This window comes from Halichoeres trimaculatus, unplaced genomic scaffold (genome assembly GCF_033239565.1).
Source record: "Halichoeres trimaculatus isolate MK-OKI-2021-1 unplaced genomic scaffold, fHalTri1.1 fHalTri1_scaffold_16, whole genome shotgun sequence".
In the NCBI taxonomy this organism is placed as follows: Eukaryota; Metazoa; Chordata; class Actinopteri; order Labriformes; family Labridae; genus Halichoeres; species Halichoeres trimaculatus.
The window spans coordinates 1660609-1681419 of record NW_027437194.1 but is presented as its reverse complement, the minus strand read 5'-3'; the positions used below and the strand labels follow the sequence as shown (position 1 = coordinate 1681419).

At 40.5% G+C, this 20811-nt stretch overlaps 2 protein-coding genes across 3 annotated transcripts; both read left to right on the top strand.

The window, feature by feature from the left end:
* The first annotated feature begins 93 nt into the window (after window positions 1–93).
* stoml2 (stomatin (EPB72)-like 2) lies at window positions 94–4268 on the top strand. The gene is made up of 10 exons (XM_074690357.1): window positions 94–295; window positions 822–974; window positions 1116–1215; window positions 1312–1370; window positions 1458–1559; window positions 1660–1794; window positions 1900–2044; window positions 2153–2232; window positions 2717–2845; window positions 2924–4268. Exons 1-10 carry the CDS (start codon window positions 254–256, stop codon window positions 3023–3025), a joined length of 1047 nt encoding a protein of 348 aa, XP_074546458.1. The 5' UTR covers window positions 94–253; the 3' UTR covers window positions 3026–4268.
* A 731-nt stretch (window positions 4269–4999) lies between these two features.
* Window positions 5000–13563, top strand: pigo (phosphatidylinositol glycan anchor biosynthesis, class O). 2 transcript variants are annotated; one of them, XM_074690003.1, is made up of 11 exons: window positions 5000–5139; window positions 5518–5996; window positions 7585–7728; window positions 7831–7954; window positions 8030–8189; window positions 8277–8447; window positions 8534–10133; window positions 10217–10420; window positions 12017–12201; window positions 12309–12379; window positions 12545–13563. In XM_074690003.1, the coding sequence occupies exons 2-11, from the start codon at window positions 5519–5521 to the stop codon at window positions 12672–12674; spliced, it is 3267 nt and encodes a 1088-aa protein (XP_074546104.1). In that variant the 5' UTR covers window positions 5000–5139; window position 5518; the 3' UTR covers window positions 12675–13563. The 2 variants fall into 2 exon arrangements, with proteins under 2 accessions (XP_074546104.1, XP_074546103.1); XM_074690002.1 differs by having other exon boundaries at window positions 5001–5256.
* The last annotated feature ends 7248 nt before the right edge of the window (window positions 13564–20811 follow it).

The following is a 20811-nucleotide window of genomic DNA, read 5'->3' as shown; positions in this document are numbered from 1 at the left end:
TTATTATTATTATTATTATTATTATTATTATTATCATTATAAGTAATTTATAAAGCACCGGTTTTGTTCTGTTCTGGATGGAACCATGTATTCTATTCGCGTATCCACCACGGATGTTTCCTGCGGTGCACCACTGATGTAACTTGTATTTCCTGAACAGACAGGGTCACAGATATGAGTGGAGTTTGTTGAGTGTCCAGTGAATGACTCTGTAGAATATTTCATAGCTCAGTCTCTGTAGTATCTCTGAATAATGTTGCGGACTCTGTGTCGGACGGGCGGGGCCCTGCTACAGGTAAAACTCTGTGATAGCATCAGGCTGGCTAACCCGTGTAACATGCTGTCAGGGCTTTCCGGGCAGTTGTAGAGGGGTGTCATTCAGTGTTTCAGAGTGTTAACAAAACCTTGACTGTAAGTCTCATTCTTAAGATATCATAACAGAGTCTGTTCTATGTTTTCTAGAGAGGAAACATGCTAAATCATGCTATTATAGTGTATAGTTCCACTAGCCGACTACGGCTAACGTGCTAATCATTCACTCTCAATGAAGATCTTTCTGACGACTTCTCGCTATAAACCTTTACATTACAACTGAAACGTAGTGATATGGGGCCCGTACACTTTAAGGGTTTGAGTAGGAATGAAAAAAGAGTAGAATATTAAATTGCTGAGCTAAAATATGGCTGATATATGCCTCACAATAAAATATTTTATTTTTGTTATTATTCTTTATGTTACTAACTACCATGAAATACAATTAAGAGATTTAATCTCACTTTTTTGAATCTGCCTTCATTTTTTTTTTTTTTTGTTTCCGATAGCAAACCCAGCGCACTGCTCCAAGGTTGTGGGTCACACCAGCCCAGCAGCGATGGGCATCCAGCCTCCCCATGAACACTGTGATCCTGTTTGTGCCTCAGCAGGAAGCCTGGGTGGTCGAGAGGATGGGCCGCTTCAACCGGATCCTGGAGCCGGTACTAATGCCTTATTTAAACAAATCAAAGCTTAAATGAATAAAGAAGTCCTGTTGAAAGACTAATGACATCAAATTTTACAGCAGTAAGTGAGCCTTAAACTCAATAACACTTTTGTTTGTTTGTTTTGATTTTTTTTAGGGTTTGAACTTCCTCATACCCGTACTCGACAAAATTCGCTACGTGCAAAGTCTCAAAGAGATTGTTATTGATGTTCCAGAGCAGTCTGCGGTATCTTTAGGTGAGACGTCAATAAAGTATTTGATCAGTGAATTTCTTATCTTGTTCAATACAACTGGAATGACACGTTTACTTGTTTTTTTTCGTCTTTTCTCAGACAATGTGACACTACAGATCGATGGAGTGCTTTATCTGAGGATCCTGGACCCGTTTAAGGTACAGCTCTCTGCCTCTGTCTGATCTTTAATGTTGGTTTAATATCTGTAAATTAGTTTCTGTTTTGACGTCTTCTATCGTTACCAGGCCAGTTACGGTGTGGAGGATCCAGAATACGCAGTCACACAGCTGGCGCAGACCACTATGAGGTCAGAACTGGGCAAACTCACGCTGGACAAAGTGTTCAGGGTAATGACGGAGCGCTTCTATAGTTTGCATGTCTCCAAAAGCTTGAAATGAAAGATGTTTTTGTGCACTTCTGGAGTTTGAATTTTTGTTTATCTTTAAGGAAAGGGAGTCCCTCAACGCCAACATCGTCCACTCCATCAACCAAGCTTCGGACGACTGGGGTATCCGCTGTCTCCGCTATGAAATCAAAGATATTCACGTTCCACCTCGAGTCAAAGAATCCATGCAGATGCAGGTGAGGCAGCAGATGGGAATGTGCAACTTTAACTAAAGCTACAAGTTGGAAGACTTTAAAATCAAGGCTTTAGAGATGTAACTCTGTTTAACTTCGTCTGAACAGGTGGAGGCTGAACGGAGGAAAAGAGCAACAGTGCTGGAGTCTGAAGGGACGAGGGAAGCTGCCATTAATGTCGCAGAAGGTCGTAAACAATCTCAGATTCTTGCTTCAGAGGGAGAAAAAGCTGAACAGATCAATAAAGCAGCTGGTGGGTACACTAAGGGAGTTATCTGCTTCTTCTAACTCAGGTTTTTATGCAACCAGGTATTTAAAATGCGTTTTTAAGAGGTGTTAAGTTAATTTTTGTTTCCTTCAGGTGAGGCCCAAGCCGTCCTAGCAAAAGCAGAAGCCAAAGCAAAAGCTATCCGTTTGCTGTCTGAGGCTCTGACTGAGCAGGTGAGGCCTTTTTATTTAAAACACAAGAGTCTCATTTTAAACAGATTTTAATTTTTGGTTTTATATTTTTTCCTCAACAATTATTTACTCAATTGTTTGTGTTTTAAAATTGATGGACATTCTTATTCTTATTTTGCTTATATTTTCTTATCTCTTATATTTTGGGATGCCATTTCAATTTGAAATCGCGATTCTTCGATATTTACAATTTTTGCTGTTTTTAGTTTGCTTTTCTAACACCAGAGCATGTGAAAAAGTTAAATGATGATGTCTACAGACTTTATCAGGAGCCATATTTTCCCTTAAAATGCACATCATGTGAGTCAGAGAGAAACATGTCGCCCTCTGCTGGAGAAAAGTGGGAACTTTTTTCTAATCCAGTTTATAAACAAAGACCGAAATGAAAAATTTGAATTTGAAAAAGTGGATGCCTTGAATTTCCCTTAGGATAAATTAAGTATCTGTTTTTTTTCTCTATCTACAGAATGGAGACGCTGCAGCTTCACTGAGTGTGGCCGAGCAGTACGTCTCTGCGTTCTCTAATCTTGCCAAAGAGTCCAACACCATCCTGCTTCCCTCCAACACCGGCGACATCAGCGGGATGGTCACACAGGTATTCATCCCTCAGACTTCATAAAATACCAGACACAGCATCTTCATTCTGAGGCACTAACACTCTTCCTTCATGCAGGCGATGACCATCTACGGCACACTGGCAAAGACGAGCCCGAAAGCAGCTCCAGGAGAAGGGGAGGAAAAGAGAGACGAGCAGGAGTCAACATCACCTCAATAACAGCGAATCAATAACAGAACTGGAAGCAGTGAATCACACAGAAACGTAACAAAGCAACAGTTCGTCTCTTATCAGGGCCCAAAGTCAGAGTTCACAGACACTCAACGTGACGGCGAAAAGGAGAAACTGATGAGCCGCTGAGATGTTTCTGCCTTGGTTCTCACCAGTTTTCACACGGGGAAATCAGCACCAGCCAAACAGAATCGTGCAGCAGATTTTGGCGGGCAACAAAATGAAGGATCTGATGAGATTATCAGTCTCTGTTGTCATGGCTGAAATTAGTAGATGTGGATATAGTACAGGATATTTATGTATTTCTACAAAGTATAACTCCCAAGTTTAGTCAAATGTCTTATATGACTTTTTTTTTTTATTTGAGTTCTCACCCCAAAATTTAAAAATTAAACGGAAAGTTCCTTTTGTTTTTCTTTTTGCAAATTTTTGAAACAGCTTGTTTATGGATGTCAGTGACATTTTTCCAGTTGTCTTGTGCTCACTGGGACCAGTAACTTCACGTTGTTACACAGGGTGTCTGGCTGGGTGCCTTGGGAGTGTAGGAAGTTTCCAGAAGTGTAGTAACTGCTCAATTTTGCCCATGTAAGCCTATAATATAAACAATATAATATTTCTAGATCAACTGCCTGTAACCCCCCATTAAGTTATCTGCTTTAGAAAGTTAAGTTATAAGGTGATCGCTTCCCCGCAGGTTTACACGATTAGCACTTGGAGTAAATGACCCGACCTCCCTTTATCCTTTATCCTTTATCTGTATTCACCTCTGATGTCTTATTGGAATGTACTTACTAAGTTTTGTGGTTCACAGCAAAGACAAAAAGGTTCATAGGATGTACCAGGGAATCACGTGAAACTGGCACATGTGTGTCTCTGAAACTTTATCTAAATACTTTACAATTCTCGGGAAAGACGCAGACGCTGGGAGTTTCTGATCATCTTTTGAAGACAGAAAAATGGCGGTGGGATTTTGGGATTTCGCATTGAATTTAGTTGCCCCACATACTTTGGATCAGGGTTTAAGTGATGTTAAGCTACCACAAAACAAAAATCAATAAATCTTTTGTTTAAGTATGTTTGTGTGTGTACGTTCACAAATTAAAGAAGTTATCTAGACATTTTTGAAGCATAAAGGGGTGATGTGGAACAGATTTTTGTTTTGGTTTTCTTTCTTTTTTTTTCTCCTTCAGATAGTAAAAAAACATAAACAAGTATTTAAGCACTTATTTATTCTGATAATGGGCTAAAACAACAAAACACCTTTGTTTCTCAATCCAAGGTTTAATCTGAATAAAGTTTTTGCAACCTTTTAATTTTTAATGATATAGACATTTTATTACAAAGTTTACAGGTGTTATGTTACTTTATTTGCATTTGTGAATGAAAAATTTGGCCAAAGTTCTAAGAATTTTTTTTTTCGTCTTTCTTTGACCTTTGCGTAAAAATAGAATACAACATATTTACATGATATAGCAAAATCCTTGTGAACATAATCAATAACTAATCTGCTGAAGTCCTTCCAAAGTTTTTAAATATGTGGACAATGCCAAAAAAAAAAAAAAAAAAAAAAAAGATTGCTCCACAGTGTCTGGAAGTTTTTTTTTTTTTTCTATACAGTGTTTTCTCCATGGACATAAAAATTGTATTATTATCATTTATTAAATTATTATTTATCAAATCAATAATATAATTTTATTATTTATATTGTTTTTTTATTTATAAATTTATTATGTCTATGGTTTTCTCCACTTTCCCTTTAGCTGTGGTTGGGGCATTCGCCCTCAGATTTGTCTTCCGGTGAAATCGTGGTAGATCAAACCTTCAAAACTTTCTACCGTCGAAAATTTAAATTTAAATTTCGTATCAAAAAAACGGTGGGAATCGTGTTTTGTCAAAATTTAAGGTCGTATTTCGTTATTTATTTTTATGTGCTTTATGGCGGAGAGTAATTTTGGCCTGAAAGTTCCGTTCGAGGGCAAACACAACACTTCCGCATACTGTGCTACCTTCGGAACGTCCGCCCGGCACTTCCGCCGGGCTGCACGCGGACGTTCCGGCTGTCACCAGCTTCCTAATCTCATTGTACGGGAGTCCCAATGAAGGTGAGCGTGGTGTCCCGTCGTGGTCTGTTTACCTGACACACCTGTATCTGTGTCATTTACACACACTTTGGAGTCCGCCCTCCAACCGGGAGAGGACGAAAAGCCGACAGCCACAAGGTCAGTGACAAGAGCCCGGGAAGCTAGCTGTGGCTAAAAGCGTTAACTTCAGAGCAAAAAGCGTTTCTGTTAGCTCACAAGTTAGTTCGTGTTACCTGTCATGTCGCAGCAACACCTGCCTCTGACAGTGTTTTGTCTGGAGCTTGAATTTTCAGTCAAAGATTCACATCCAGCTAAATGTTGACTGAGCAGGTGTTTCCCATGTGCAGCTCTCCTCTGTAAGAATTGTGTCTGATTTCACCTGTTCTCCTGTCTGTGGAGGATGAAGAGGCTCTCCGTGCTGTCCTTACTGGTATGGATGAGTTCCGTGTACTTCGTGGGTATCTACCTCTTCGTGGGTGGATTCCTGCTGGTGAGGCTGGAGGTGAATAAGACCAGCACCTGCGGAGACGTGCTGCAGCCCGGAGAGGAGCCCGTGGACTTCTGCCGCGCCCAGCCTCGCTTTCGCCGGGTCGTGCTCCTCATCATCGACGCCCTGAAGATCGACTTCGCCCGGTTCGACGCGAACAACACGGAGCCTCGACCGTACGAGAACAAGCTGCCCGTGCTGGAGGAGACGGTGTCATCCAGGCCTTTCCACAGCCGCCTGTACCCCTTCCGAGCAGACCCTCCTACGACCACCATGCAGAGGATCAAAGGCTTCACCACCGGGTCTTTGCCCACCTTTGTGGATGTGGGGAATAACTTTGCATCCAGTGCGATTCTGGAAGACAACCTTATCCATCAGTTTGGGCAAGTGGGTGAGTTTCAGAGCCATTCAAGCTGCATTTTTCAAGACTCTAAAGACAAATTTTTCTTTTTCTTTTTTTTTTTTTTTTTGTTCAGCTGAAATAAAGTTTAGAATCAGTTAACAGACTCAAAATGTAGAAATGACCCATGTAGAAGCTTTTACAGTTACACTTTTACATCTGTAGGTTGAAGGAAAAATACCTACCTTATTTTCTAGATTTATTCTTGTATCAAGGTCCTTATAAGGTAGATTTTTGAATACACATAAATATTGAAGAAAATATGCACCGCAAAAAGAGATATGGGCAAAAATTACAAACGTGTGAAGACAACTAATGGTTTTTATCTAAACAGCAATGGCCTGAAAACATTTGCTAATAAACAAAACACTTAGTGAAGCTTGACTATGGATTTAGATTTCCAATCAAATCAAGTCAAACTTTATTTATAGAGCACTTTTCATCCATCTGCACAAGCTAGTGTTCACCACCAGACAGAGACATCCCAGACAGAGCCAATGACAGCACCCTGTGCAGATGGTCTATTTAAGAGACACTGTGATATGAATCAAAAACTAAAAACTACGGGAGATATTGAGTAAAACATAAAACTACACAGGCTAAGGAAATAAATAGTATAGAAAATGGTTTAAATGTAAATCTAGACTTAGTAAAGCTAAGAAATGTAATAAAATGTTAATTGAATAGATAAATTAATAAATAGGGTAAATAAATAAAAAGTAAAATGGATGAAATAAAAATAAATAATAATAATACCAATAAAAATATATATATATATATATATATATATATATATATATACAAAAATCATAAATTAAATTTTAAATAAAAATATTAAATAAAAAAATATAAAAATTTTATATATATATATATATATATATATATATATATATATATATATATATATATATATATATATATATATTTATATATATATATATATTTTTAATATATATAAATTTATAATAATATAAAATAAATAATGGTAATAAAATAGATGTAAATGAAATATAAATGCTGCTGTTAAAAAGCTTGTGTTCTAACTTTGGGCATTATTAAAAGACCAGAGTCGGGAAATCTCTGCGTTCATGTGGTGAAAGCAATTCTGAAAGATAAGAAGGCTCCAGACCCCTAAACAACAGTTTAAAGAAGCTTAAAACCAATCCTTAAACACACAGGGAGCCAATGCAGTCCTTGAAAACCACTGTTATATGTGCCTACCTTCTTTTTGGGAAGACCTTAAGACAGGGTGTTCGTCAATAGGACTGGAGTTAAAAGCATGGATGAGCGTCTCTGTGTTAGCACAAGAGAAAAAGTGGCAGACTCTGGCTCTGTTCTTTAAATAATAAAATCATGTTTTCGTTACATTAAAACAATCAGAGAAATAGTCACCCTGAGTTCATCAGGACAAATATTTGTAGCAGATAACTGTAAAACAGCTTCTGAGTTAACTTTCTGGATCAAAACTAAAAAAGAAATAAGTCTGAACCCAAAGTTTAGTGAAACATCCGCGAAATGAAAGTTTACTAGCAGACATCTTCTGATTTTCCTCATCATGAACGTGTCCGTCCTCTCTCAGGTAAACGTGTGGTGTTCATGGGAGATGATACCTGGGAGAATCTCTTTCCAAAGAAGTTTCATCGCTCTCTGCCCTTCCCTTCCTTCAACGTGAAAGATTTACACACCGTGGACAACGGGATACTCCAGCACCTTTATACGACTCGTATGTTTGCATTTCCTCCTTGGTTACTGTGCAGATGTGGTTATTTATGTCTGTTTTTTGACGTTTCACTCTTACCTCCTGTCGTTTTCTGTCTTCTCTCAGTCGTGGGAGAGGACTGGGACGTCCTGGTCGCTCATTTCCTGGGAGTGGATCACTGTGGTCACAGGTTTGGTCCCGATCACCCAGCCATGGCCGACAAGCTCGCCCAGATGGACGGAGTCATCAGGTCAGACAGGAGACAGGAAATGTGCCGTCGTTCTGTTTTAACCTGGAACATAAAAACTGAGATCTTCTCCTCCAGGTCTGTGATGGAGCGTCTGCAGAACGACACGCTCCTGGTGGTGATGGGAGACCACGGGATGACGGACACGGGGGATCACGGCGGAGAGAGTCAGAAAGAGACGGATGCTGCCATCTTCCTCTACAGCCCCTCGCCTCTGTTTCCTGGACCGCCGTCACAGGTTGGTCACAGATTTTCTCAAGCTCGTATCGACACAAGGAAGACTGGGACACCGTCTAACACCTGATTCTGGTTTTGTTTCCTGCAGAGTGAACCAGACGTGGTTCCTCAGACGGACCTGGTACCGACCCTGGCTCTGCTGCTTGGAGTCCCCATCCCGTACAGCAGTGTGGGTCAGGTCCTGCTGCCCGTGTTTCCTCCTCATGGTGCAGTTGGAGGCTTCAGCCAGCTGGAGGCGCTGTGGATCAACGCCAAACAGGTACGGAGCTCAGGAGTTTGTCCTTCACAGGAAAAGCTTCAGACTTCATGTGTTCATGTGTTCATGTGATCACACGGTTTCTGCAGGTCAACCGTTTCCTGGAGACCTACTCCAACATGGCCGAAGACATCCCCCCAGAGAGCCTCACTCTGCTCAAGGACCAGTTCTCCCGCCTCTCCTCAGAGTACCTCGCCGTGGTCAGAGAGGGTGGCTCGTCCTCGCCGCAGCTCGCCGCCTCCCTGCAGGCCTACCTCAGCCTGGTCAGAGACACCTGCAGAGCCACCTGGGCGCAGTTCAACCCCCTCAAGATGGCGGCAGGCTTAGCTGTCCTGGCGTTTGCCTGCTTGGCGTGCTTCGTCCTGTCCGAGCTGTCCCTGGTGCTGCTGAGTGAGAACGGACCCGGTCTGAAGGCTCCAGTGGCGGTGGGAGTCCTTGTAGGGCTCTGCACAGCCGCCGCTCAGCTGCTCACGCAGGGCTACGCTGAGGTGGCGTGGAGCCTGGCGGCTGCCGCCCTCAGCTCTGAGCTCCTCTTCCTGTGGAGGGCTCATCAGTCCAGATCCAGGACTTTGGCTAAGACTGGATCTAAAGTTCCAAAGTTTTCCAGCCTGCTGAGTCCACGCCACCTCCTGGTCCCCTCGCTCCTGGTCCTCCTCCTGCGCTGCGCCTCCCTGTTGTCGGACAGTTATGTGATCGCTGAAGGCCGCGTCGTGACCTTCCTGGTGTTCTCTCTGGCGCTCTACGTTCCCGTGCATCTGAACTGGGACGGCCTGCTGCTGCCGCCCAGCCCGGACCCCCTGAAGGCGGCGGGGCTCCTCCCGGCCGCCGCCTTGTCCCCGGCCGCTGTGAGGAGGGAGAGCGGCACGCTGCTGGGCTGCCTGGGCCTCCTGGTCGGCAGCCTCTGCCTGTCGCTGTCCTTTCACGGCTGCCGCGAGGAGCAGGGCGCCTGCCAGCCCTCGCTGTTCCTCTCGCCTCTGTCGCGGCTGCAGGACAGCCGGCTGAAGAACCTGCACTACGTCCTGTCTGTCTGCTCGCTCGGCTGCTGGACGTACCTGCTCAGACGCTGCCTCCGTCACTATGGAAACCTCAACTCCTCAGGAGGGACCGTGTTCGCCGCCCGCTTCGTTCTGCCGCTGCTGGCGGTGTGCCTCGGCGTCCACTGGGCCGTCAGCGCCACCCCAGAGGACAGCTTCAGGAACCTGTCCGAGCTGATCAGCCTGGCCCAGCTGGCCCTCCCCAGGACCGCCTTCCTCCTCCTGGGACTCGGGCTGCTCCTGGTCTGGCTGGACCCCCTCACTGTGTTTGTGAAGACCAGGACGGCGCCCGCAGCCAGGAGCTCGTCTCTGCCCCCGCCCCGCTACAGAGCCAGCACCGGCATCAGCCCCCAGGCCGAGCTGTATCACCTCATCCCTCAGATCTACCAGCGCATGCGCCGCTCTCTGGATGACGGCGAGCCCGGCGGCGGCGGCGGCGAGCTGGGCAGCAGACCTGCTGTGGAGGCCTACGGTCTGGGGACAGTCTACTCGGCCCCCCTGCTGCTGTTCTGGGGCCTGCTGGGGGTCGGGCTGCTGCTGCTGCACCCAGAGGGCATGGCTCTGTCCTTCCTGCTGCTGCTGCTGGAGACCGGCGCTCTGCTGCACATCCACGCCTCATCGATGACCCTCAGCGGCGTGCACGGAGCAAGTTCCAGTGAGATTTCCTCTTCCTGTTCATTCCTCCGCTCTGACTCAGTCTGAGTCCTCTCCTCGTTAATGTCGCTCTCTCTCTTTCAGGCGGCTTCGCCGTGCCCTGGACTCCCATCATGCTGTGGTCTCTGGCCGCCACGCAGTTCTTCCACGCCACAGGTCACCTTCCCACCTTCCCCTCCATCCAGTGGGGCGCTGCCTTCGTGGGATTCCCTGACGGGCACACGGGCACCGTGCTGCCTGCCTCCCTGGTCACCCTCAACACGTTTGCCTCCCACATCCTGTTTGCAGGTAAAATGTGTGTTACCATAGAAACGGAGATAAAGTGAAAAACAAGTTGAAGAGTTTTGGAAAAATTAAATTATTGGAAAAATTATTGAAGTTATCGTTTTTGGGAGCAATGAGCGCTGCCTGCACACAGTGTTTGCTCATTGGTCCATTCATGAAGTCTTTTTCTCAGACTTCATCTCCAGCTCCTGGTGTTCAGCGCCTGATAACGTGATTTAGAAGTTCACTCTCGTCTTTTTGGCTCTCCATTGGAAACAGATTCAGAGATTTGAGTCACAAACTAGCATCAAAACTCCTGTAACTTTTTAAAAGTGAGGACGTTCAGCTGATAAGGCTCATTTAAGCTCACACTGCACTGTTATCACCTGAAACTCTCACCTAGAGCAGAGGAGGGAAGGGTGTGGACGTAGAGAAGAGAAACTGGTCACAGTGTAACAACCTGACCCTTCTCAAGTCGGCGTTAAAAAACTCAAGGGGGGAAACTTACAGGAAACTTAGAAACCCTGTCGACAAGAGAATTTTAGTAGACAAAAATAATAAATAGGGCTGTCATTTTAATGCATTAATTAGATTAATTAATTACACCGCAAATTATCGCGTTATAAAAATTAACGCAGATTAATCTGGATCCCAAACCTGCGGGGCGTTCAAAGACGCACTTATTTTCAAATGTCTGGCATTTACAAACCGTTTGTCCTACTTGGAAAAAGTGGTGTTCTCATCAGATTTTCAAATTTCCGACGGTCCCTGAATGTATCACATGTGATGTCAGCAACATGCTTTAAACCGGGGGGAAGCAAGAGTGATTTTGAGGGGACTGCCGGCCACATCTCGTTTATTCACACGTCTTTTTTGAAAATCTGCTAAAAATCAACCGTTTGCTCAATTCTGTAAAAAACAGATAATTTTACACTCTTTACTGCACCAAACAAGCCCTGAATGATCGATATATGTCTTGTATTTAAATCTAAAGAATTCTTTGAAAATTTGCTTCCATCTTCCTGGTGTCATGTTTCAGCTTGGGGCTGCTCTGCACCAATCAGCAACAGTTTATGTGTTCAGAGCATGTTAAACTGAGAATACTTCACTTTTCTTTGATCCAAGACTTGAATTAAGTGTTTTGTACATAGTTCCTCACAGTTTTTAGCCTTTAGCCCTGGTTCTCCTGACCTCATAGAAGTATAGAAGTTCATATTGCAGTGAAAATTGAGTCCAAATGTGAACAGAAGCAAAAACCGTCCTAAAAATCAAATCAGTTTATCTTAGGTGCAGGACTGTATAGATTTTGTAAAGATAGAACCATAAAACTTTTTTCATGTGTTCCTTATGCCTCAGGGTACCTAAAAATGTGTTGTATATATTCCCACCTTATTTTTAACTGTCTTTTAATGTAATTTTAATGTCCTGGAATTCAAATTCTTTATTTTGGGACCTCAAGCAGATATGAGATTAAAATGCGATTAATTAGATTAATTAATTACAAATCCTGTAATTAATCAGATTAATTTTTTTAATCGCCTGACAGCACTAGTTATTAATATTATTATTAATAAATCGAATGCATGAATCGTCACATCGTCCACTTCCTGTCGTCCTCAGTCGGCTGCCCGCTGCTCCTCTTCTGGCCCCTGGTGCGGGAGGTCCGTGGCAGCAGAGGAGGCCGAGCTTGTGGAGAAGAAGGAGAAGACGCAGTGATGGAGATGAGGCTGAGAGAAAACCCCCGTCAGTTTGGCTCCGCCCTCCTACAGCTCTCAACACGCTACCTCTTCATCCTGGGAGTCCAGGTCAGAAACAGAGCGCGTTTTCTCCGATCGTGTATAAAACCATCTTCATATCAGTGAACTCCTGGTGTTTAATTCAGTTTCCGTGTACCGTGTGTGTTTTCCCACAGGTCTTTGCATCAGTCTGCGCCGCTGCCATCCTCAGGAGACACCTAATGGTGTGGAAGGTTTTTGCACCAAAGTAAGTGTCTGAATGGATTTTCCAGCTCACACTAGCTCCACAGGATATGAGCCCATCTTTACAGCCGGCCACTCTCTCCATCCGGGCTTTTAAGTTAATGCACATCAGGAAAAAACTTCAGCCAATCAACAGACGTGTGTCTCACTCTTCGTCTCTCTCCTCCAGGTTGATGTTCGAGGCCTCGGCGTTCGTGGTCAGCAGCGTCTCTCTGCTCGTCGGGGTCACGTTAGTGATGAGGGTGGACCTGGCCGTGAGCCGATGGTTTAAGAGACTCGTCCCTGACGCCTCCAGGTAGCGATGGCGCTCCTGTTGTTGTTGCTGTTTTACCGCTGGAGTCCACCAGAGGTCACTGTGCCACAGGAAACAGACTCTACGGCTGCTGTTGAGTAAGCGCTGCCATCTTTTCCAAGCTGTGGATTCAAACACTGACGTCCACTGAGACGTGATGTGACCCTGGTCTGGACTGACTCTGACGGTCGGAGCTCTGAAGATGTGATTTTTTTACAGTGTTAGGACAAAAAGCTCCTCGCTCAGCTGATCGGCTGATGTGGGTTGAATGTGTTAAAAAGAAAAACCTCAAACTGAATGTTCCTCCTTCACGTCTGTTCGCTTCGTTACAATAAAGATGAGACTGTTCAACCCCCTGAACCGGTCTCTCCTGATGTGGATCAGCGGTGAAGGTGAGAGGCAGCCTGTGGCTTCGTGTCAGAAGCTACTCTGTAAAAACTGAAATCTTATCGAGTGTTTTTGTCTCATTTTTTCCTAACATGAGCCACATTCCAATTTTTTCTTGTTTCTCTGCAGATTTTTTCACTTGTTACATCAATTCAGACCTCATTTAGTCTTTAAATAACGTAAATTAAGACTTTTTTCTGGACTGATCAGTTGAATGTGGCTCATGTTAAATATAATAAGACAATTTTTACTTTAAATAAGACGAAAACACTTGATAAGATTTCATTTTTTACAGTGTAAAAATGCATCACAGTGTCTTTGTGATCCCGGTGGAGGAACATTAACATGTGTTTTTTATAGTTTATAACCTGCTGTAATAACCAGTGTTTCTGGTTCCTGCCAATTCATAGAGTTTATTTATTTTTGTTTTAATTGTTTGAGTCTTTTTACACAGTTCTGGGTTTTTAATCTCATGGTTTCTGTTTTTGAAAGTACTGATTCTTCACTCTAACGCCTATTTTTTATAATTTTTTTAAATCTTAAATGAAAGTTTCCCTTTAATCGGCTTCATACACTATAAAAACTGAAATCATATGAAGTGTTTTTGTCTTATTTCAAGTAAAATTGTCTTATCATGCATAATTTGAGCCACATTCACCAAATCAGTCTAGAAAAATGTCTTGTTTCAAGTTCTTAAAAGACAAAATGTGGTCTGAATTAAAAGTTAAAATGGAACAAGAAAAAATTGCTTGAAACTAGAATAATGTCTCAATACAAGGAACTCTTCTCTTTTTCCAATGGCAGATTTATTCAACCACATTTTTGTCTTTAAATAACTTGAAATCAGACATTTTTCTGGACTGATCAGGTGAATGTGGTTCAGATTGAGTCTCAAACAGCATTTTCTACTGAAAATAAGACAAAAACACTTGATAAGATTACAGTTTTTTTACAGTGTATTTACAGTTTTTTTTAATCCTTGTTGAAATCTTTAAAAAAAAACTTCAAATGAAGCTTTCTTTAAAATCAGTCCCCTACTTAAATTTTCCTGGAGCGGGTGCCTCACTTTAATTACTGCCTTTTTTGTGTGAGATGTTGAAAGGTCTTTAAATCCACACTGTAAAAAACTGAAATCTTATTTAATGTTTTTTTTCTTACGTTCAGTAGCTAATTCTTTTTAGACGTAATCTGAACCACATTCACTGGATCAGTCAAGAAAAATGTCTGATTTCAAGTTATTTTCAGACAAAATAAGGGACTGACTTGCTGTTACGAGTAAAATACAATCTGCAAAAGGAACAAGAAAAAAAATGCCATTAAATTTGCTTGAAACTGGAATTAAGTCTTAATCCAATAACCTATTTTTGTTTTTCATTGGCAGATTTTGTTTTACTTGTTCCAAGAAATTCGATCCCCATTTTGTCTTTAAATAACTTGAAATTGGACATTTTCCGGGGCTGCTCAGGTGAGTGTGGCTCAGATTTTGTCTAAAAAAAAATTTTCTGCTGAAAATAAGACAAAAAAAATGTAATAACTTTTCAGTTTTTTGCAGTGTATTAACATGTATTTTTTTAATCCCATTTAATCAGCGCTCTACATTTTTTTTTTTTCTTTTTTTTTTTACAAGTGGGTGCCTCTCTTTAATTGATGCATTTTTTGTGTAAGATGTTCACAGGTCCTTGAATCCACACTGTAAAAAAACTGAAATCTTATCAAGTGTTTTTGTCTTATTGTCAGTAACAAATGCTTTCTAGACTTAATCTGAGCCGCATTAGCCATATTAATCCAGAATAATTACTGACTTTATGTTATTTAAAGACAAAAATGAGTTCTGAATTGCTATAACAAGAAAAAAAATGCAAATAAAACAAGAGAAATTTGCTAGAAAATTTGCTTGAAACTAGAATTAAGTCTGAAAAGAAGAAACTTTTCTCTTGTTCCACTGGCAGATTTTTTTTTTAACATGTTACAAGAAATTCGGACCTCATTTTTCTTCTCTAAATAAATTGAAATAAGACATTTTCCTGGTCAGGTGAATGTGGCTCATGGTAAGTCTAAAAAATATTTTCTACCAAAGATAAGACAAAAACACTTGATAAGAATTCCGTTTTTTTTTTTTTAGTGTATTTATATATTTTTTAATCCACTTTTAATCAGCCCCCTACAGTGATTTTCCTGGAGTGGGTGCCTCACTTTAATTAATGCCTTTTTTTGTTTAAGATGTTAACAGGTCCTTAAATCAACACTTTAAAAAACTGAAATCTTACCAAGTGGTTTTGTCTTTTGTTCAGTAGCTAATGATTTTTTAGACTTAATCTGAGCCACATTCACAGAAAAAGTCCAGAAAAACTTCTTGTTTTAGGTTATGTTAAGACAAAAATGAGGTCTGAATTATTTGAAACAAGTAAAAAAAAAAGAAATCTTCCAGTGGAAGAAGAGAAAAGTTACTTGTGTAAAAACATTATTCTAGTTTCAAGCAAAATTTCTCGTCAATTTTTCTTCTTCCATTGGCAGATTTTTTTCACTTGTTACATCATTCAGACCTCATTTTGTCTTTAAATAATTTGAAACAAGACATTTTCTTAACTGCTCAGTCGAATGTGGCTCTTATTTAGTATAATAAGACAATTTTTTCTTAAAACAAGATAAAAACGCTTGATAAGATTTCAGTTTTTTGCAGTGCAGCATTAAATCTCCTGCAAACACTCTGAGTTGATTTGTTCCTGCAGGACGCCTGAGTCTGAGTCCAGTGTACGATCTGTTGCCGTCAGCGGCTGAGGCTCATTAGCTAATGCTCCGCGCTGAAGGGACGTTGAGCTCAGGTTGAATTAGCGGTGATGCAGTAGTCGTACATTTCTCAGGCGGTTTGGAGTAAGTGGTCGTTTATCGCGGCTGCTGCGGCGAATGTTGGGCTGAGACATGTGAGAACAGGACTCTTCTGTTTCCTGTTTGAAGTGTTTAATGTATAAAAACTGATCAGTTAATATGATTTTACATTCTGTGAAGATGTGATTAAACTTTTGTACTGACATTTCCGCCTCACGTTTATTAAACTGTTGGAAAAATCCAGATTTGATGTCACTGCTGTGATTCTTGTTTCATCTTCAGGATTATTTACGGCTGAAGTGGAAATATTCATTCAGAGCATAAACCTGGATTTGATGTTGTGCATCGATCCTGGGACGTGATGGAGGAAGTGCCTCGAAGTTTTTACTGCCCATCAGTCAGGACGCTTCATTTATTATTCACTGAGGCATTTCTCCAACCGTTACTCTGCAAGCCGTCAAAAACGACACAAAGAGAAAAACACAGGATCCAGTTCAAAGAAGACTGAGCCTCAGTCTGTGAACAGCTTCTCATTTTCATTTTTCAGATTTTAAATTGGAAAGAGAAAAACCTGAAACGTGTCACTTTTTCTTCACAGGAAATCTGCCACAGCTGTGTGAACAAACTGCAAATGAAAATCCTGATTTCTCCCCTCAGAGATGTGTGTTACAGGAAAAATAACTACATCAGTTTATTCAAAAAGAGAAAACTTTTCATGCTCTGGAAATGTTTCATGTGTTCATGTTTCAGTGTTTCATTTACAACACGTCATAATCGGTTACACCGAGTTATTGGGGTCGATCAGAAATCTTATCTGATTAATTTCAGTTTTATTGAGTAAAGAGATGTAAAAGTGTCCTGTGTTACTGTCATGTACCAATAACGTTATATGACCGGCCTTGTTACAAACTGCAGCTTCAAGGTGACCACAAGATGGCGCTCTCTCATTATTAAAAGACTTTTTGTCTATTCCTGGTTCCTGCTTGGAAAAATATGAGACAATCCAAAAGTGTTAAAACCTGTAGATTGTGGAGTGTCTGTTTGACGCTCATTAGAGTCTGAAATGTAACGACTGAGAAAAAGTAAAAACGACAAAAAATGTTGCAACGACCTAGAATGTAAAAATTATCCAAAATGTAAAAGGAATCAGAATGTACTGATTCAAAACGTGATGACTCAAAGTTCAACGACCCGAAATGTTTCAACAACTCAAAATGTTGCAACCACCCAAAATTTGAAAATGACTCAAAATTTTAGGGCTTAAAATGTTGCAACGACCAAAATGTAACAATGGCACAGTATGTGAAAGGAATCAGAAGTAATGACCCTAACCCTAACTATAATGAAACATCTCAAAATGTTTCAACAACCCAAAATGTTGCAAAGACTGAAAATCTAACGACTCATACTGTAACAACTCAAAATGTAACGACTCAAAATGTAATAACTCAAAATAAACCACTCAAAAAGGTAAAAAACTGAAAATGTAACGACTCAAATAAAAGAACTTTAAACGTAACAACTCAAAATAAAATGACTCAAAATGTAACGACTCAAACTGTAACAACTCAAAATGTAACAACTCAAAATGTAAGGACTCAAAATGAAATGACTCAAAATGTAAAGACTCAAATAAAACAACTTTAAATGTAACAACTCAAAATGAAATGACTCAAAATGTAACGACTCAAAATGTAACGACTCAAAATGTAAGTACTCAAAATGAAACAACTCAAAAATGTAACAACTCAAAATGTAACAACTCAAACTGTAAGAACTCAATATACAACGACTCAAAATGTTACAACTTGAAATATATAAAGACTCAAAATGTTACAACTCCAAATGAAATGACTCAAAATGAAACGACTCAAAATGTAACGACTCAATATACATCCCAAAATGTAACAACTTAAAATCTAACAACTTGAAATGTAACAACTCAAAATGTAACAACTCAAAATGTAATGACTCAAAATGTAACGACTCAAAATGTAACGACTCAAATAAAACAACTTTAAATGTAACAACTCAAAATGAAATGACTCAAAATGTAACGACTCAAACTGTAAAGACTCAAAATGTAACAACTCAAAATGTAACGACTCAAAATGTAACAACTCAAAATGTAACAACTCAAAATGTAACAACTCAAAATGTAACAACTCAAAATGTAAAGACTCAAATAAAACAACTTTAAATGTAACAACTCAAAATGAAATGACTCAAAATGTAACGACTCAAAATGTAACGACTCAAACCGTAACGACTCAAAATGTAACGACTCAAAATGTAACGACTCAAAATGTAAATACTCAAAATGAAACAACTCAAAAATGTAACAACTCAAACTGTAAGAACTCAATATACAACGACTCAAAATGTTACAACTTGAAATATAAAGACTCAAAATGTTACAACTCCAAATGAAATGACTCAAAATGAAACGACTCAAAATGTAACGACTCAATATACATCCCAAAATGTAACAACTTAAAATCTAACAACTTGAAATGTAACAACTCAAAATGTAACAACTCAAAATGTAATGACTCAAAATGTAACGACTCAAAATGTAACGACTCAAATAAAACAACTTTAAATGTAACAACTCAAAATGAAATGACTCAAAATGTAACGACTCAAACTGTAAAGACTCAAAATGTAACAACTCAAAATGTAACGACTCAAAATGTAACAACTCAAAATGTAACAACTCAAAATGTAACAACTCAAAATGTAACAACTCAAAATGTAAAGACTCAAATAAAACAACTTTAAATGTAACAACTCAAAATGAAATGACTCAAAATGTAACGACTCAAAATGTAACGACTCAAACCGTAACGACTCAAAATGTAACGACTCAAAATGTAACGACTCAAAATGTAAATACTCAAAATGAAACAACTCAAAAATGTAACAACTCAAACTGTAAGAACTCAATATACAACGACTCAAAATGTTACAACTTGAAATATAAAGACTCAAAATGTTACAACTCCAAATGAAATGACTCAAAATGAAACGACTCAAAATGTAACGACTCAATATACATCCCAAAATGTAACAACTTAAAATCTAACAACTTAAAATGTAACAACTCAAAATGTAACAACTCAAAATGTAAAGACTCAAAATGTAACGACTAAAAATGTCATGACGCCCCAAAACGTAGCAATGACCTAAAACGAAACAACTCAAAATGTTTCAACGACCCAAAATATAACAATGACACAGCATGTAAGAGGTTTAAAAGTACTAGTTCAAAATTCAACGACTGAAAATGTAAAAAGTGAAAATGTTGGGAAGACTAAAAATGTTGCAATGACTCAAATGTAAAAACGATCTAAATGAATGACTCAAAATGAAACAACTCCAAATTTAGCAACGGCCCAAATGTAAAAATGACCCAAACAACCAATCAAAGTGTAACAATTAGAAATGTTGCAACTATTTAAAATGTATTAAAAAAAAAAACTGTAATGGCACTCATAATTTTATATCATTTTGACAAAAATGATGTGAACTTATTACATTGTTGTCTTTCCAAAACAAATTACCACCCACACATCAAGCTCTTCATGGCTGAAAATGTCAAAATGCCAAATTCAACCATGAATAAAAGTTCTTATCAGACGTGTTAGCTAAGAGTTAAGAGAAAAAATAAAACACCGTAATCTAAAAGAAAAGGGTTGAAGGAGGAAGCTGCTCAGGTCTGATTCACTCCTTCTCCCCCTGGATCCTTGGAGTGGACCAGAGACTCTGTGTCCTTTCTGGTCTCAGGTTTATCTGAACCATCACGTACCAACCAGCTACTGACAGAGGCCTTTGTGGAGTTTAACGTCAGAGACCTCTTCATCCCAGAACCTGAACCACCAGGTCTGACCAGGGATTCCTCTGAGTCTTGAACCAATGTTCTGAACGATAGTTACTCACTCTGCAAACTCTGGGTGATCTGGATCACAGACGTGTGCTCCTGAAGTCTGGACTCTGATGGACTTTCATGTGTAGCAGATGGACCCTGGTGCTGCAGAGATGGCGCTCAGAGAAAAGTTGATAAAAGCTGAATTTTCCACAGAGCCCGTCACACTGCGCTTTAAAGCCCGGAGAAAAACACTGAGCTGATTATTATGCTGCTCTGAACGGGGACTGGGTATCTGGTCCAGCACTGATTGAGGACTACAAGTCCAATCAGCCCCTCCAGCCTGTGCGCTTCACTCAAACTGTTTCAACACAGCGAGGAATGTTAAAATAGGCCAGCAAACAACAAGACTCTGTGTGTGTGTGTGTGTGTGTGTGTGTGTGTTCCAGGGAAATGGAAGTTTGTGAAAACCGTTTAGCTGTAAAGACGTGGTTATCGCTGAAAAGGTGGAGGAAATGAAAAAGGAGGTGAGAGAAACCATCTGTTAACAGGGAGTTACAGGTGATGTTTTTACCTGCTGGTAAACACACACACACACACACACACACACACACACAGTAACGTCACAGCAGCTTGTATCTGGACAGTTGGAGCATGAAGCCTTGATCGTCTGAACGTGATTCTTCATAATGACTGTGAAACTTTGGAGTCCATCACCGAGCTTTTATTAAAGCATCACTTCCTCTCTAATTGCTCATCAGTACCTGATGGAAAAGCCCTCTGGACAACAAACTCCACGTTTCAGCCAGCATCAACCATTAAAGTCAGACCAGTTTTCATTACGGCCTGGAAAAATCATCTGGCTGCTGCTGCTGCTCGTGCTGGGATTCAGGGAGGACAGCTCCGACTTTCCCCATCAAAGTTGACGTCCAACTTTTTAAATGATACCTATCAACACTTCCTCTCTACGCTAACACAGACAGGACGCCAAGTTTCTGCACTGAGAGTAAATTATAATCCAAAAAGACTCATTTATTCAACCTCCTGGGTCTGTAGTCCTAAAGCA

Bases quoted from the DNA above. Each gene is read 5' to 3' on its own strand.
- stoml2 (XM_074690357.1), top strand. From the start codon at position 254: ATGTTGCGGACTCTGTGTCGGACGGGCGGGGCCCTGCTACAG. The intron at 1,795-1,899 runs GTGAGGCAGCAG...TCGTCTGAACAG, and splicing joins AAGAATCCATGCAGATGCAG to GTGGAGGCTGAACGGAGGAA. The intron at 2,846-2,923 runs GTATTCATCCCT...TCCTTCATGCAG, and splicing joins TCAGCGGGATGGTCACACAG to GCGATGACCATCTACGGCAC.
- pigo (XM_074690003.1), top strand. From the start codon at position 5,519: ATGAAGAGGCTCTCCGTGCTGTCCTTACTGGTATGGATGAGTTCCGTG. The intron at 5,997-7,584 runs GTGAGTTTCAGA...GTCCTCTCTCAG, and splicing joins CCATCAGTTTGGGCAAGTGG to GTAAACGTGTGGTGTTCATG. The intron at 7,955-8,029 runs GTCAGACAGGAG...CTTCTCCTCCAG, and splicing joins CAGATGGACGGAGTCATCAG to GTCTGTGATGGAGCGTCTGC.